The sequence below is a fragment of the Cyprinodon variegatus genome, unplaced genomic scaffold (genome assembly GCF_000732505.1).
Source record: "Cyprinodon variegatus isolate N-32 unplaced genomic scaffold, C_variegatus-1.0 Scaffold945, whole genome shotgun sequence".
Taxonomy (NCBI): domain Eukaryota; kingdom Metazoa; phylum Chordata; class Actinopteri; order Cyprinodontiformes; family Cyprinodontidae; genus Cyprinodon; species Cyprinodon variegatus.
The window spans coordinates 59680-76495 of record NW_015151398.1 but is presented as its reverse complement, the minus strand read 5'-3'; the positions used below and the strand labels follow the sequence as shown (position 1 = coordinate 76495).

General features: G+C 36.9%; 1 protein-coding gene across 1 annotated transcript; it reads left to right on the top strand.

Annotated features, from left to right (window-relative positions):
• Nucleotides 1–2756: 2756 nt before the first annotated feature.
• On the top strand, nt 2757–13188 carry psmd12 (proteasome 26S subunit, non-ATPase 12). Its single transcript, XM_015398605.1, has 11 exons — nt 2757–2967; nt 3331–3390; nt 8077–8205; nt 8469–8576; nt 9749–9853; nt 9996–10145; nt 10234–10368; nt 11374–11486; nt 11637–11811; nt 12570–12647; nt 12776–13188. Exons 1-11 carry the CDS (start codon nt 2860–2862, stop codon nt 12983–12985), a joined length of 1371 nt encoding a protein of 456 aa, XP_015254091.1. The 5' UTR covers nt 2757–2859; the 3' UTR covers nt 12986–13188.
• The last annotated feature ends 3628 nt before the right edge of the window (nt 13189–16816 follow it).

Below are 16816 nucleotides of genomic sequence, written 5' to 3'. Positions count from 1 at the left end.
TCTGAGTGACAGGCGTGTTTGGGACAAGAACTACTTATTCCCATAACAAGCCAGATTCTTCGTCAAGGTTTATTCATAACATGTTACTGTTTGACTTAAGAGTCAGTAGTGTGTTTTGACTCTGACACAACCTTCACTGCATTTGGCCACTCTTTCTAGCCAAAACAGGGCTGAACATCATGCTGTAAGGGCTGTATGTTGTCTTTTTACTTAAGTAAAATAAAATACCAACTGAGTAAAATCCATTGATATCTGTTTATTTAACTGGACTGTATAGTTGAATACTGTTTTCCCACATCACTATGTCAATTAGAGAAACAGTTAAAGAAGACAGGCTTTGAGATGGTTTTCATGTCAAAGAAAAAAGAAAAATATAACTAATTCAGTAAAACCTGTGCCCTTAGCCCATATGTCTAGGAAAGAAACATGACTAAACACTGAAAAAACGGCCAAATTCTATCATGAAGTTATTGACCGTGGCAGCCCAGCTGATGCCCCCTCCAGTACAGTGATACAGCTTAACCTAGAGAGATCATTTAAAGTTAGAAGTTACACTATCAAATTCTGCTCAATTTGAGAAGAGAAGTAGAATGTAATAGAATGATGTAGAGAAATGCAGCAAATGTGACAATTATTGAAAGTTTGTTTCTATTTGGAGAAACTTCTTAGTGTCCCACAATGATAGGCAGAAATATGTCAACATGAAGGCTAGTTCTCTGTGTCACCCAAAAACAGAACATTTTATGAAAGAAAATAATAAATATTAAACCAGGGATTCATCAATAAAATGTTTTTCTTCCTGCACAGTTCTTTGTTCGTTTTTGGGGTGAAACTGGTTTGTAGCTCTAACAAGTGATTAAAACAGTAATTTATCCTCTTTGGTCTACTCTAACTAGAACATTTCACGGCACTAAATGAAAAGGTACAATACATGTAAGGTGAGGACACCTGCTGGTGGACTGCAGCCACAGCAGCGCATTTAATTTCATTAGCATCCATTACAATTGAACTAATGAAGGCTTTAGAAGGAGCAGAGATATGACTGGGACTGAAATACATTAATCTGAATGTATGTAATATACACATTAAATTCTATGTTACATTAAGAATATATTAGCAAATCTAAAAGCTGCTGTAAGGTAGAACTACTTGCAATTTATATAATAAATAAAATCAACTTTATTCATTTTGCTGAAGACTTCTAAAAGCCTTGATAACCAATAAATTACTTGTTCTATTCTTTTATTCTATTGCTGTAATTAGTGTTGCGCCATTTTTTTGGCCCCGATACCGATACCTGGCTGTGCAGTATTGGCCGATACCGATACCATAATAATGTAAAATAATTGCCATCATGGCTTTGTCAAGCTGCTGCCTACCTTTTTGAAGCAGGAAAAAACCTAATACAAAGTGAATCCAGTAGAACTTTTTATTGCCTACCAGGAGTGGGTGACAATAGTTGAATAAACTTATGGCTCTCAAAATCGGTGCCCTATTTGTTGGTACTCGCCAATACCGATTCCACCATTTTAGGGCAGTATCGGGGCCCCGTACAATACTGGTATCGGTATCGGTGCAACACTAGCTGTAATCACCAAAAATACTGTGCTATGCATGAAGCAGAACTTCCTATCTGTTTTTAAACCTCAAAAATAGCAACAACAAAAAAAAAAACCATCAAAACCTCAACAGATAGTAACAAATCTGAAAAACGTACAAGATGCATGCGTTGATGCATGTGATTCTTATAAGCCTCCAAGCAGGAGTGATAGCCAAGTAATTTTCATTGCAAAAATGTGCATCACCATGGTTTATACAAAAATGCACCCGAGAGGACACACACCATATATTCTGTGTCTAAGTGAGACTTTTTTGTGCACCAGCTTCAGTAAACAATTTGCTATATCGTTCTACCACAAGCAACTTGTTTTATTCTAAACTAATCTATATACTTAGTATACTGATATAATGATTTAAGATTGTTTTATCAAATAAATACATTTTCAAATAGATTTATATCAATTACAATAATACACTGTATCTTTTGTGTTTTTTTCTTTGTATTTAATTCTGTGAAATTTGCATATAACCTTATATAACCTTACATTTTTTAAATGTATCAAATCAGATGTTATGATTAAGATTTAATAAATATAGAGGGCATTTTGGAAAGTGCTCTATTGCTGCTCTAAATAATGAGGTGCATGCAATACTGCATAATTATGGGTGTTCTATGAAGCATTTGTATATAAACTGATAACTCCTAAAGATGCCTTTTATATAAAAAGATAGAATTACATTTGTTTATTTATTAATTTTATACACTTAAATATACTTTCTGTGTATTGTATAGTCTTGTTTTGCATTTAGAGATCAGAGGTATTTCATAAAGTTCGACTTTAGAACTTTAAAGACATCTGCAAAAAATGCTTTTGAAATAATTAAAGAAAAGTTTCACTTTACAGACACATTGCAGAAGTGTTATGATGTAGACAGATGCTAAATATGATACGATATTTAAAAGACCCAAAACGGACTATTGATGTTGAAAGCACTTGGAAATGTAAATCATGGCGAAACATGAAATTCCAAACCAGTTGGTGGCGCTGATGCACACCATAAAGATTTTATTACTGATAAACTACATATGAAGAAGAAGAAGAAGGGCTGTCTTTGCTGCGCCTGTCAGAAATTCTAAATCAACCGTGGGTCCTTCAGGCACCAAACTAACCGCTCCCTTCTCTGTTCTGATTGGTCATCTCCCATCTTCCTTAATTAAACCAGACAAATAGCGTCAGGCTGAGTCTTGTCGCAAGGAGAACGAGTCTTAATTGTTTGTTCCTTTAAAAAATCGCAGCAATGTCTGAGGATCGCTCTGAAAGAACCGATGGAAAAATTGTAAAAATGGAGGTTGACTACAGTTCCACTGTAGATCAGCGGCTTCCGGAGTGCGAAAAAATGGCTAAAGTAAGTTATCTGTGAAGGGAAGGCCAGCGCTGGCTGAGTCATGGTGGATTCCGATCACTGCGTTAGCACTCAAGCTAACACACAATATCCTCCCGTATTTGAGTAAATGTAATTTGGCACAGACTGTTTGACCCGTGTGCCCAAATAATTATTACATTTTGTACCCATTAAATATAACTCACCTCCGTTTCTCTCAAACTACGGAGTTTGTTGTTTACTGAATGCTAACCCTATTGAGCACTCAGGTTAGCTTAGTGTGCGGGCAGCTAATAAACAGCTTATTATATGGTTCTATAATGCAAAGGAAGCGCGGTGTTCATGAAAAAAAAAAAAAAATGTTTCGTTATTGTGTTTTTTCTACAGGAAGGGAAGTTACAAGAAGCTGTCGAGAGCTTGTTGTCGCTGGAGAAACAGACCAGAACAGTAAGTGAAAGCATGCGAAGTAATACTGGTGGACAGCCGCAGTCAAGTTGGGTATTTGACAGACATTCCCTAAGTTTAAACCCTTTGCTTGCTCCGATAAAACATGTTCTTCGCTCCGGCTACACTGCGGTCGGATAAACCGCTACAATACTTCTATGGCACACTTTTTACACACCTTACGGTAAAAAAAAAAAGAAAAAGCGAAGGGGAAAACGTCTGCAGCTTATTCCGACTTCCTGTTTTCAAAGTAAAAGTAAATTAAAATGTTCATATTTAATCTGTATTAAAAATACAGATCTCAAATACAAAAATAAAATGTGTATCTAATGAACCAAGTGGAGTATTGTGACCTCACACTGATGCTAAGATGACATATGACATTCATCTCCCAGTGTAGAAATTCACTTTAGACATCAGTTCTAATAAGCCAAAATTATATGTGTGTGTATATATGTGTATATATATATATATATATATATATATATATTAGGGGTGTAAATAATAATCGTTTTGTATCCATCCAACAGCCGACGAGCCGACGCATCGATACGTCCACAGGAGTATCGTTTCATGTTTTTTTTGTTTTTTTTCCCTCCGGGTCTATTTTTATCCATTTGCTCCTGGATTCTGACTCCAGTGCTGTGGTGGCGCTAAACATATTTTGCCCTCCTACCTCGCTTCCTTTAGCCACTACCCTTCTTTCCGTTTACAGTATTTTTTGATGCAAGTCCTTTCAGAATCTATAACACAGAAGCGTTATTTTTCAGTTAATGGGGATTTCATAGGCCTAGGTGGAGTACAACTTTGCTACTTCTGGTATTTGATGTTGTTTCTCAAATAAAATGAATAACGATATTACAGCTTTCATTGATTTCCTATCAAATTTGAATAATTATCTAGCCTGTAAGGTAAAAGAAAAAAATTAATAGGTGTGATTTACACACCTAATTTATATATATATATATATATATATATATATATATACACACACACACACGAGCGTGTAAACAATAGCGATGTATTGTATCTTATATACAGTAAAGTGATTATATGTACATTGAGGTTTGATCGTTGGAGTGCAAATACACTATTGGGACAAAGTGTAAACAGTGTATTTGCAGGTTTAGTAAATAAATGCAGTCTCTTATTGTACAACATTATTGTACAGTAATTATTTCTAAGGCTGCAACTAAGGCCCCAGTTATTACACAAGGTTATTTCACAGTAGTATTATAGAACAGCGGTGAACAGCCTGCGGTAGCGCTCCTTTATTAGACACAGGGATGTACAAGTCTTCCACTAAAGGAGCTGCTCAGCTCCTTTACAGTCTGGTGCAGGGGGTGAACGCCGTTGTCTGGCAGGGATTGGAGCCTCCTACCGGCCACCTCCTCCACAGAGTCCAGAGCATAGCCCAAAACAGAAATGGTCCTCTTGGGCTCCTCTCCCTTCCTCAGTCAGTAAATAAACCCTCCTGCTGCGTGTATTGCTGCATTTTCATTTCTTTAGATGTAGCTCCCTTTATGTTTTAATGTAGGCATATTAAAATTGAGTGGCTAAAGAAAGTGAGTAGTGAGGCTCTGCCATGAACATCTGATGGAGCTTTGGAGGTGTTCTAGGCACGTCACAGTGGGAAAGGCTCAGGAGATGCTGTAGGGACTATGTCTGTAGGCCTGGGAGCGCATCTGGCTTCTCCCAGCAGAACTGGAAGGTGTCTGGGGAAAGGGAAACCTGGGAGTCTATATTTAGACTGCTGCCCCAGCGGCGTTTTCTCAGATGAAGTGGAAGGCGACCAGTATAAGTATTTAATAGGGATCATAATACTTCATTGGCTTCATGATATACATATGTTAGTTTGGTTTTTAAAATCTGGTCATAAATTAATTTTTATATATAATTGTTAGCATTTTGCTTAATAGCTTTTAGGTCATGTGATCAATTGACTCAAAATCAGTGTGGATCATAGTTCTCCACTGGCTCAAAAGTAATGCCTTTTAAATTCCATATCAAATCTTGAATTATTTCTTATTAATTTTCATATAAACATATTAGCATTTTGCTCAAACAATTCTTGGTCATGTGTGTCAGTGTCTGGTCATAATACTTCATTGGCATCAACGTTGCAGCTTTTATTTTTGGATTTCAAATCTCTAAATATTTTTAATTATACCGTTTAAGCTTGATAGCTTCTCAGCTTCAATAAGTACACTTTTATTTTGAAGACAGGAAGTCAGTAGACACTGTAAGCCCTTCTGCTTTTTTATTTTAATGTCTGTAATACGGGTACACTTGAACTACTGGAGCAGCTTTTTCAGATTTCAGTGTATCTGGACCAAAGAAGAGGTTAAACCAAACTATAATTATATTCACCTTGACTATAATTTGTCAAGGTGACACACTTGTCTAGTACTTGGAGTGTCATCTTTACAAATTATAAACGTTCAAAATATTTAAAAGAACCACAAAATTGTTGCTTCTAAGAAATGTGAGACTTTGTAGATGAGAAACGGATTAAAAATATCCTTTATCATCCCTCAGTGGGGTAATTCAGGTTTAACTGTATTTTATGAAACTATGTAGCTGGTGTTGTGTTGGCATGATGCCGGGCCAACATGGTGGACTGCTCCTGTTCAAAACTATCACATAACTGTGTTGTTTACTGATCAGTACTGTCAAATTCATTAACTGTCTGTCAAATATGTTTAAAAGCTTTATTATTTTAGTTTTTCTGTCAAATTTATTTTTTCTGAAATAAGTATGGTTACACTGTAAAATGGAGACTTTTTAGACCAAATCTCATTCTCTTAGCAGCAGTGAACGTGCCTTCAGATGATGTCTGTTGTGAATTGGCGCTATGTAAATGAAACGACCCGAAGTACAAGGTCCTGATTACAAGTGGCTGAAAGTAGCTTCCTTTATGCCTGGGCACTCCCTTAGACACAGGCTGAGGAGCTCAGCCATCCAGGAGAGATGCTCCTCTTCTACATGGAGACGAGTCAGCTGAGGTGTTTCAAACATTTGTTCATGACAGTGCCCACTAGGAGGAGTCCCTATCTGGACAGGATCCTTTGGGGTCTTTGAAAATAAGGAGATAGGAAGAGTTTTGACTGTGAATTCAAACAGGTCCAACCTTCCCTGGCTTTTACTGCCTGTACGCTCTGTCGCCTAGCAACCATGAGAGTTGACACACAAAGCAGGCAAAGAATGTTTAACATTTTAAAGGAGCTTCAACAGCAGCACCATATCAGATTTATATTTTATACAGACCTATTAAAATCTTTCCTTAAATGTCAGCCCAACCCATTTACACAGTGACAGATAAAAACATTTCAATAAACTAAACCGGAGGGCTTCAACGGGGTCCGTGACCCCAGGGGGGTCCACAGAGGTACTAAATGGGGGTTGCAAAAGTTTTGGTCGATTTATATTGTTTTTTTTTTTTATTATTATTATTCCTCGCTGCAATTTTTTCCACTAATTGAAATGTCTTTAAATACTCATTAACATGAATTCAACACACTGTAGTAAACAGATAAATGGAGGCAGAAGATATCTTTCAGTCATCAGTGCACACATTGGTGGGCCCCGTTTCATTCAAAACACCTGTCCCATCAACGACTAATCAGATCCAAAAATACTTTAATAATCCCAGGATTATTAAAGTATTGCATGGTGGCATGTAACTTTCCTTACATGACTCCATCTGCAATAGAGTAACTATAGAAACAGTTTGATATAACACAGTTTCATACAATATATAGAATTAGGAGGTCCCCGCTCCATCTAGCCATCAGTTTGGGAGTTTTTGGCCTGGAAAACATTAAAGACCCCTGAATTAAGCATTACCCACCACATGTCTAACACAGTAACCATTTAAAACAACTATTTTCATTCATTTCAGAAGGAACTATTCACATACTTGCATTATAATAAACTGCACTACCAATATTGACCTCTGTTTGGCTCCAAGTACCTTTTTCCTTTGAGCATGGAGCAGCTGGCTTGCTTGGGCTCGCAATGAATCCTGGGATATCCAAGGCTACGTAGGATACATCAGACCCATCCTTGAAATTGGGCAAAAAGAAGGACGCATTTGTCTGCCAAAGACTTTGGCGCCGCGCTATAACGGTAATCGGCCGACGAATCTGGCCTTCGGACTCGATTCCTGTCTCTCGGGCATCCCTGGAGCCCTTAGTAGGAGTTGGAGGAAAGTCTGGAAGACGCTTTGACTGCTTTTCTAACTCAGTTCTGTATAAAGCTGTTGACAGTACAAGTTTATAAACTGCACTGAATTCAATAGAATCTGTCCTGAACAACAACAATCTATCCAACTACTAGGCAACACCTCCTTGCATCCACTTTATAACTCTGTGTTTTATTTTCTTAATGAAAATAAACACTTTCAAACACACTAATTCCTTTTGGAAACAAAGGCTAATTTTAGGTTAAAATTTGGCTGTTTTGTTTACAGCAAATCTGGAACATTGTGTCCCATCTCATTAAGTTTTCAAAATATTTGACACTTTAAGGCTGGTAACCAAGTGATGCTTAATATAAACAAGATGCCGTAATTACCAAAAAACATTCAAGCCACCTGAAGTCAGGACTATAATGCTGCTTGATCAAGGTGAGAAATATAAGTTTGTTTCTGCATTATTGATGAGAAGGCTCTGGTTGAACTTGTTACAGGCGTCAGATATGGTGTCCACATCCAGAATCCTGGTGGCCGTGGTGCAGATGTGCTATGAGGCGAAGGACTGGGACGCTCTGAATGAAAACATCATGTTACTGACTAAAAGGAGGAGTCAGCTCAAACAGGTCAGGAATCTCTTCAACCTCACTGCTGTTTCCTTCCAATTGTCTTCCAAACAAAATAAGCTTGAAAACTGAATCAATGAAAAAAAGAATGATGCAAGTTTTAATTAAGTTATTTGTTCTTGATAGAATATTATTAGAAAGACCTGATAAACAGTTTTTTGATATAGCCATGTTTTCTGTTGTAAGGATATACAATTTAACAAGCAGTTTTCTTTTTTCCGAGTGTCGCCTAAACATCTTCCCTGATCTCCTCTCCATCTTAGGCTGTGGCCAAAATGGTGCAAGAATGCTACAAGTACGTGGATGCAGTGACTGACCTGAGCATCAAGCTGAGGCTTATTGACACTCTTCGCACTGTGACTGCTGGCAAGGTCTGACGATAGTTTCCTCATTGAAGAGAAAACATCTGGATGTAGAGAGGGATGATTGATTGATTTATTTAACAGGGACAGTGTACATTCATAAGCATTCCTGCAAATGCACCAGATTCAGCCAAAAGGCTATTTTTCATCTGTTGTCCATGTTGTTGTTGACAGATCTTAAAATTGTGTACCTATAAACACAACACTAAGAATTTTACAATAAAGAATACAAATATAAAAACCAAAATTTAAACACTAGAGATTAACCAAATTTATCAAACATCTAGATCCTGATTGTTTGTCTTTGTTAAATTTCTAATGTCTTTCTTTCCAAATGATTCCACTGAGAAACTTCAACATCGCTTCTCTAAGAGAGGCCTGGATTATATATAGATTATATTTATAGATGTTTCTAAAATGATTTTATTCATTTTCATTATGGTTCCCTTATTTTTGTTATTTTATAGATCTACTTTACAACTGAATTTCTAAAATGGAGTAAGTCTTTACTCTGGTTACTAAATGAGGAAGTGCAGTATTTTGAAAACCTAGCTTCATAATTTATTTCAAAGATGTTATTTCCTACACCACTGAGTCAAAATGGCTGCCAGCTTCTTGTCTCGACTTTCTTTCCACTTCTGATTTCGCCACAGCCTAAAACGCCTGGGGTAAATAATGAAGACATGGACATAGAAAACATACTAAGAAGAAACCTTTGTTTTTTATTTTAAGCTGTAGTAGATAATAATTCAAACCATTAGTGATCCACAGGTCATTAATAATTGATTTAGATGAGGGAAATAATTTAAATTGCTTATCAGTTTAATAGAAATAACTAGTAACAGAATGGTTTGAATGTTCAAAATACTGCGCTACCTTCAAAGAGAGACCAGGAGAGGAAACATTTCAGGAACAGCCTCATTTAATTTCTAAATGAATTTTAGAAATTTTTTGTTTTTTTCCCGGGAGGTAATGACGTGTTTAGTTTCTACATCATAGCTTTATTTTTTTTTCGCTGTTAGAAATATTTCCAAACAGCTCATTTTCTCTCTGACGCTCAGTGGCAACAGGTGGGGGAAGGGCGATCCAATCACTGCTCAGTTTGACTGGTTCTGTGCTATGATTCTTTTACTCTCTGGTGTGATGTCTGCACTGCGTAATGCTTTAAATTGTCGTAATAGATCTACGTAGAGATCGAGCGTGCCAGGCTAACAAAGACGCTGGCGAACATCAAAGAGCAGAGTGGGGACGTCAAAGAGGCTGCTGCCATTCTGCAGGAGCTGCAGGTGAGGAACAATTCTACCTTTTTAATGGGAGAAAATGTACAGAAAGCGTTACTGAACATGACGTGTCTGTGCATGAAGGAATTCAGACCAAACTACTGAGATTTTATGTTTTTTGGGTTTTGTTTTTTTTTTTGCTACCTAGGTGGAGACGTATGGCTCGATGGAGAAGAAGGAAAAGGTGGAGTTTATCCTGGAACAGATGAGGCTCTGCATCGCTGTCAAAGATTACATCCGCACCCAGATCATCAGCAAGAAGATAAACACCAAGTTCTTTCAGGAGGAAGGGAGTGAGGTAAGAGATGACATCAGTTTCTCTTTTCATGGAAACACTTCAGAAGCTTTTCTTCATTTACCTCATTTTTGTCCTTTTGCCTTCCTAGGAGCTGAAGTTGAAGTATTATGACCTGATGATTCAGGTGGACCAGCACGAGGGGTCCTACCTGTCGATTTGTAAGCACTACAAGGCCATTTATGACACCCCCTGCATCCTGGAGGATAGCAGCAAGTGGCAGCAGGTACAGACTGGATGTTTTAAGGCAGATTGTTGTTTCTGAGGGGAATTTGTTTTGCACTTTAACTTAGAAAGAATATTGAATTTGTTTGTTTTCTTGGAAAATATGCTGATGAAGATTCTCAGTCATCCAGGTCATAGTCATTCCGTAAATTTGCATGTTTCCAAGCAATACAATAAGACTCAAACTCACTGCGGATCCAGACATTTGAATTGAGAAAGCTTCCTGGAGAGGTGGCGGAACGTCTTCAAATCTTGGAAACCAAGTCCAGTGGATTTTCTTGGAAAGTTTAAGCAGGAGCGTCTTGACAGAATTATGTTTTATGAGAATGTGGCAAATTAACATAAAAATCAACTCATCCTAGATTAAAAATGGGTCATTTTATATTGATGGCTCTGACTGAATCAGAGCTGGCTTTGCACATCTACTTCATATAAAGCAAGAAAGCCAATGCTGCGGTCAGATAACTCTAGTTTCTGCCGATGCTACAAACTTCAATCTGGGTTTTGTTTTTGTATTTTTTTTTTTTCTTTTTTATTCCCTGCCTGGAAGGAAACGTTTTTTTTTTTGTTTTTTTAACAAATCTTTATTACATTTTTCAACTTATACAGGCAACAAAAACCCAACACAGTGAAAGACAGGAAAAATAAAAAAGTAAGTCAATAAATAAAACAAAATCAGGAAAACCTGTAACAATATGTTAAAAAAAGAATAATAGAGTACGGATAGTACAGAAAGATAAAACAAAAAAAAAATGTGACAACATTAAAGCTCATATTAATTAATCTGAAATTAAAAGGATACATAAGCAGAGATCCAGGCATTAGTGTGACTATAATAATTGGTTGAATACACACTCAAGTATGGTCCTCTCCAGGAATCTTAGACCATATAAGTCCATAGAGTCCCTTCTGTATAGTCCGTGCACTCTATGCCAATGTAATCTAAGAATGGATCCCATGTTTTGTGAAATAGGAAGAAAACTATTAAAAGCATTTTTGGTTGCAGGCCCTGAAGAGCGTGGTGCTGTACGTCATCCTGTCCCCTTATGACAACGAACAGTCAGACCTTGTCCACAGAATCAGCGCTGACAAGAAACTGGAAGAAATCCCTAAATACAAGTAAGACGATCTTAGGCGTCCCATTTCCTTTTGACTCCATTTTAAATCCATACAGCTCTGAGGCTAAGAGTCAAAAGTTTGATTTAGATTTTATTGGCTGGAAAATAATGCTGGAGGTGTGGTTTCATGTTATCCATCCTGTATTCCCAGGGACCTTCTGAAGCAGTTTACCACTATGGAGCTTATGCGCTGGGCCGCCTTGGTGGAGGATTATGGGAAGGAGCTGAGGGAAGGCTCGACTGACAGCCCGGCAACAGACGTCTTCTCATATTCAGAGGATGGAGAAAAAAGGTGGAAGGACCTTAAGAACAGAGTGGTGGAACATGTAAGTCACACAGGAGTCCATCCAAAAACTTGTGCAGTTACACCTAATAAGTACTTTTTCTATGTTGAGTTTTATTGCGTTTCCAGTATTATGAGCACTTGTTTTTCCCCTTCAATCTGAGGGCCCAACCATCACCTATCATGTTACATACAGACATAGTTCAGGAGCTGCAGGGATGGGTATATGTTGACATAGGGCAGCTATAAGGAACAAGTTTTTCTTTTTTTCTGTTGCAGAATAATTGATAAAATCAAGCTAAATAAGCTGGATGGTCTGCAGGCGGACCCATAGAAATTATGTTTCTATCATCCATGCAGAACTAATTAGTAAAACTCGGACTCCCCAAAAAAATTTGGGATAAAGGAAATCTGAAAATAAAGAAATAAATGAAATCTGAAAAATACTTAGAAAAATAATTGGGGAAAAAAAATGAAAAGAGAAAAAAAAGGCAAGCTGTAAAAATATTAGTTGAACTTCTGCATACACAAACTTTTTTTTTTTAGAAATTTAATGTCCCATTGTTTAAAAAGTATTTTCTTCAAATGTCCTTTATTTTATGTTTTGTTTTAAACATGTTATCTGCTTTCAATAATATCAGAGATTTCTCTCCATATTAAACGGTAGAGAGAATTAGAAGAAATGAAACCCGTCGTATGAGCTCCCACATCTTTGCTGCAATACTCTAAACATACATCTCTGGATGTTAGTGTGGATTTTAGCTTGTAATGCTACTAATTACGCTACTTTTCATCCCACAGAACATTAGAATAATGGCCAAATATTACACCAGAATCACAATGAAAAGGATGGCTGGACTGCTTGACCTCTCTGTGGATGTAAGGAAACATTTCAGCAATCTGTTCCAACTAAAGCTTATCAAAAAAAGCAACTTTATCGTCTGATGTTCAGAATCTGGGCTTTTAGTAACTCTACTAATAATGCATTGCTTGAAACACTTTTCCAGGAATCAGAGGAGTTTCTATCCAGCCTAGTTGTAAACAAGACCATCTACGCCAAGGTGGACCGGCTCGCTGGCATCATCAACTTTCAGAGGCCCAAAGATCCCAACGACCTGCTGAACGACTGGTCGCAGAAGCTCAACTCCCTCATGTCCCTGGTTAACAAGACCACGCATCTCATCGCTAAGGAGGAGATGATCCACAACTTGCAGTGACACAAGAACAGTTTATTTTATTTTTTGGTTTCATATTTACTTTTGTTTATGTGCAAGAGGTTGTTTGTTTAAAAAAAAAAAAAACACTGTGGCCTAATTGCAGGATCATATGTTTGGAAAACATCTTCTAAACACACATGCCTCTTTTCTTTTTTTATTGTCTCATAGAACATGACATGACAATAAAGATACAACTAAAATTATTCCTTGCATTTTCGTCTTTAATTTAGCTTGATTTAACATTTATTCTTTGCTGCCAATACAACTTTAAAGGTATTGTCTAGGATGTTCTTTTTCCAGGTGGAGCATCTAAATAAGTCAATCAATCATTCTGCTGATATGTTTACGTAAAGCCGTCCTACGTGTTTGTCCCCATTTTCACTTACCGGTGGTGAGTCTGACATAGTGGAAAAATTGCAAATCTTCCTTTGGGAAGTAAGCAAGTATGAGCCATGCAAGCAGCAACTTTTAAACGGAGCGTGCACGAGGAGAAATGGGCTCTAGCACACGTTTAATAGTTACCTTTCGAAAGAGCGTACAGGATTGCATGTGTACATTTTTTTTAAACTGGAGAGGGCGGGTCTATTCATGAATTAGGGAAAATTGTCCACTATATCTTTACAAACACTATTAAAAGACGACCTGTTTTTTGGGGGGTTTTTGTTTGTGTAAAAAAAATATTTACTCTTTTTTTTTTTTTTTTTTTTTCTTCAATAGACTGAGAAATTTAAATAAACTATTACTGCTTAAAAAAAAAATCTGAAAAAATCCTAATGTTTTGTGGTTTTTATAGACTTCAGAAAAATACATTCATAAGATCTGAGTAAAAAGGAGGCATATCGATGATGTAAGCACAGGGGTGGCAGCATCATGATGTTTGGGTGTTTAGTTTTAGGAAGGACTACTGTGCTTCACAAAATAGCATCTGGATAAAAAGGATAATGTACGAGATGCTTCCAAACTGCGTTTCAATATGAGCCAGGATGTCAAAGCATGGTAGCAAATGGGACCGCCGAATTAGTTAAACAGTGGTTGCTATCATAAAGTCTCATGACCATAGCCAATCAAGAAGACCTAAGAATCAGCCTCCATCACAGCATGTCGGGAAGAAGGGACCAAAAGCTGAGCTTGAGGAGCAAAACCCAGAATATTTGACCAAAGTCAAACATTTCAAGCTTCTAAAAACAAACTTATATTAAAAAGTTTCACAATTTATGTTTCCAACTAAATCCGTAAGTGAAAATTAGTTTACTTTATCTACTGCTATGTTTGACAGTTTTAGTAGCTACATTGTGATAAGATCTAGATAACATGATGGTAAAACATGCCTTGACACGAAATATCTCCTGCCTCGGGGTGGATTCCATACATATATAAGATTATGACGTATGAAGAAAGAGAATCAGAGGTCACCATGCAAACGATCATTCCTCCAATTTTCCAAGATGGTTTAGAATAGAATAGAATAGAATTCATCTCTATTGTCATTAAACTGTCACAAGTACAAAGCAAGGAAATTTAGTTTGCAGCTATCCAGAAGTGCTATACAGGCTATAAATATTTACATGTACACAGAAAGTATGTATCGGCTATAAACAGAGAGTAAATTTGAAAACTATATACAGATAATACAGGAAAGTTAGGATATGGATTATATATATATATATATATATATATATATATATATATATATTTTTTTTTTTTAGTGAGGTTATAATACAGGTTAAATAATGACATATATATATATATATATATATATTTTTTAGTGAGGTTATAATACAGGTTAAATAATGACAGTAGAAGATAAAATATTGTGTGTTTACATAAAGATGTAAAAATCGCCTAAAATCTAATATATTAAAAAAAAGGTAAAAAGATATAATATTGGTATGAATGTCTAAATGTCTTTCTTATCGTTTTTAATTAGTAACCATGATTGGTTTGGTGTCATCATCTACAGTTACATCTCAACTCATTGATAAATGATCAAAAACTACAATTAATTGGGAAAGTGTGTTTAAAAGTGAAAAACCTTCTACACTGGTTAATTCGCTACACAGGCCGTGATATTTTTCAAATTCTGATGTCTTCATATTGATAAATTTGGTGTGAGGCTTCCCTGCGATAGACTGGTGACCTGTCCAGGGTGTACCCCACCTTTTTGGCACCAACTCTAATTTTAGCCTGATTGATAAACAGAAGAAGATGGATGTTTCAAACCTAATGTAAAAACAAAATTACCAGTTTCCTAGTAAACTAAAAATGTTTTGTTCTACCAGTCTGAGATGATGAACTTTATAATCTAAGGTCCAAATTGTCATCCAGGTCCACGTTCTGAACATGCACTCAATATATTGGTGCCTTTTAGCATGTATTACTGAAACAGGATAGTGTGACAGGTGATCAGCCTGTAACCTGTTTCTTGTCACAATAAACCACTTACCGTCTATGAGATTTCAGTATTGCTTTTAGTTTATGCCTCAAAATCCTCTAAAGCTGCTTATTGTCCAATCCAGCTCCCATAGTTGCTTGTGCACCTTTTTACCACCAGCACTTTTTCCTTCCACCAAACTTTCCATGAAAAAAAAAATCCCCCTATGACCAGCCAGCTTCTTTTTCACTAGTCCTTTGTTGCTGTGTGTGCCAGCCAGATGCCCCCCCTACGTCTGCCATCTTTTTTATGGCAGTGCGCACCACCACATTCAGAATCAATTTCAGTTTTTTTCTCAGAATTATGACTTTAATCACAGAATTCTAAATGAATTCACACTTTATTCTCAGAATTCTGACTTTAATCTCAGAATTCAGACTTTTTTTTCCCTCAGAATTCTGACTTTTTCTCCCAGTTCTGACATTAATCTCAGAATTATGACTTTTTTCTCAGAATTATGACTTTAATTTCAGAATTCTAAATGAATTCTCACTTTAATCTCAGAATTCTGACATTTTTCCCCCCCAATTTTGACTTAAATCACAAAATTTTGACTTTAATCTCAGAATTCTGACAGCTAACAAACATCAAGCCGTAGCCATGTCTGTTTTGAAAACTAAACTAGCTGTCTTGTTTTAATCACCTTCTGCTCTTTAATTAATGAAATAGCATTACCAGGGACCCCTCTGGCACTAAAATGTTGCCCTATTTCCTTAATTTTCCACCAATGTGTTACTGGCCTTCCCAAACAACTCAAATCTTTGTCAGTGAAGCTGAGTGCTGCCACATCTCTTCCTTCAGGGTGCCCATGGTAAATGGTACTTATACCTTTTTTCAAGTCAGGAGACTTGATCAAAGTGCTTTACACTACGTTCAGTCATTCACTCCACACACTCACACACTGATGGTGGCAAGCTACATTGTAGCCACAGCTGCCCTGGGGCTCACTGACAGAAGCCGGGCTGCAGTACATTGGTGCCACCGGCCCCTCTGACCACCATCAGTAGACAATACAGGTGAAGTGTCTTGCCCAAGGACACAACGACACTGAAAGTCGGAGCCGGGGCTTGAACCGTCAATACTTTGATTTCAGGGCAAACCCCAAATCCAACGCAACTGTCACCCTACATTAAGATCCAAAATTCTGAGATAAAGTCAGAAATCTGAGATTACAGTCAGAATTCTAAGATAAAGTCAGAAATCTGAGATTACAGTCAGAATTCTAAGATAAAGTCAGAATTCTGAGATAAAGTTAGAATTCTGAGATTACAGTCAGAATTCTGAGATTACAGTCAGAATTCTAAGATAAAGTCAGAATTCTGAGATAAAGTTAGAATTCTGAGATTACAGTCAGAATTCTGAGATTACAGTCAGAATTCTAAGATAAAGTCAGAATTCTG

What these genes read in the sequence shown, in the direction of transcription:
- psmd12 (XM_015398605.1), top strand. Translation starts at nt 2,860, where the DNA reads ATGTCTGAGGATCGCTCTGAAAGAACCGATGGAAAAATTGTAAAAATG. An exon ending in TGGAGAAACAGACCAGAACA is followed by an intron (nt 3,391 to 8,076) that starts GTAAGTGAAAGC and finishes AACTTGTTACAG; the next exon opens with GCGTCAGATATGGTGTCCAC. An exon ending in AGAACAGAGTGGTGGAACAT is followed by an intron (nt 11,812 to 12,569) that starts GTAAGTCACACA and finishes TTCATCCCACAG; the next exon opens with AACATTAGAATAATGGCCAA.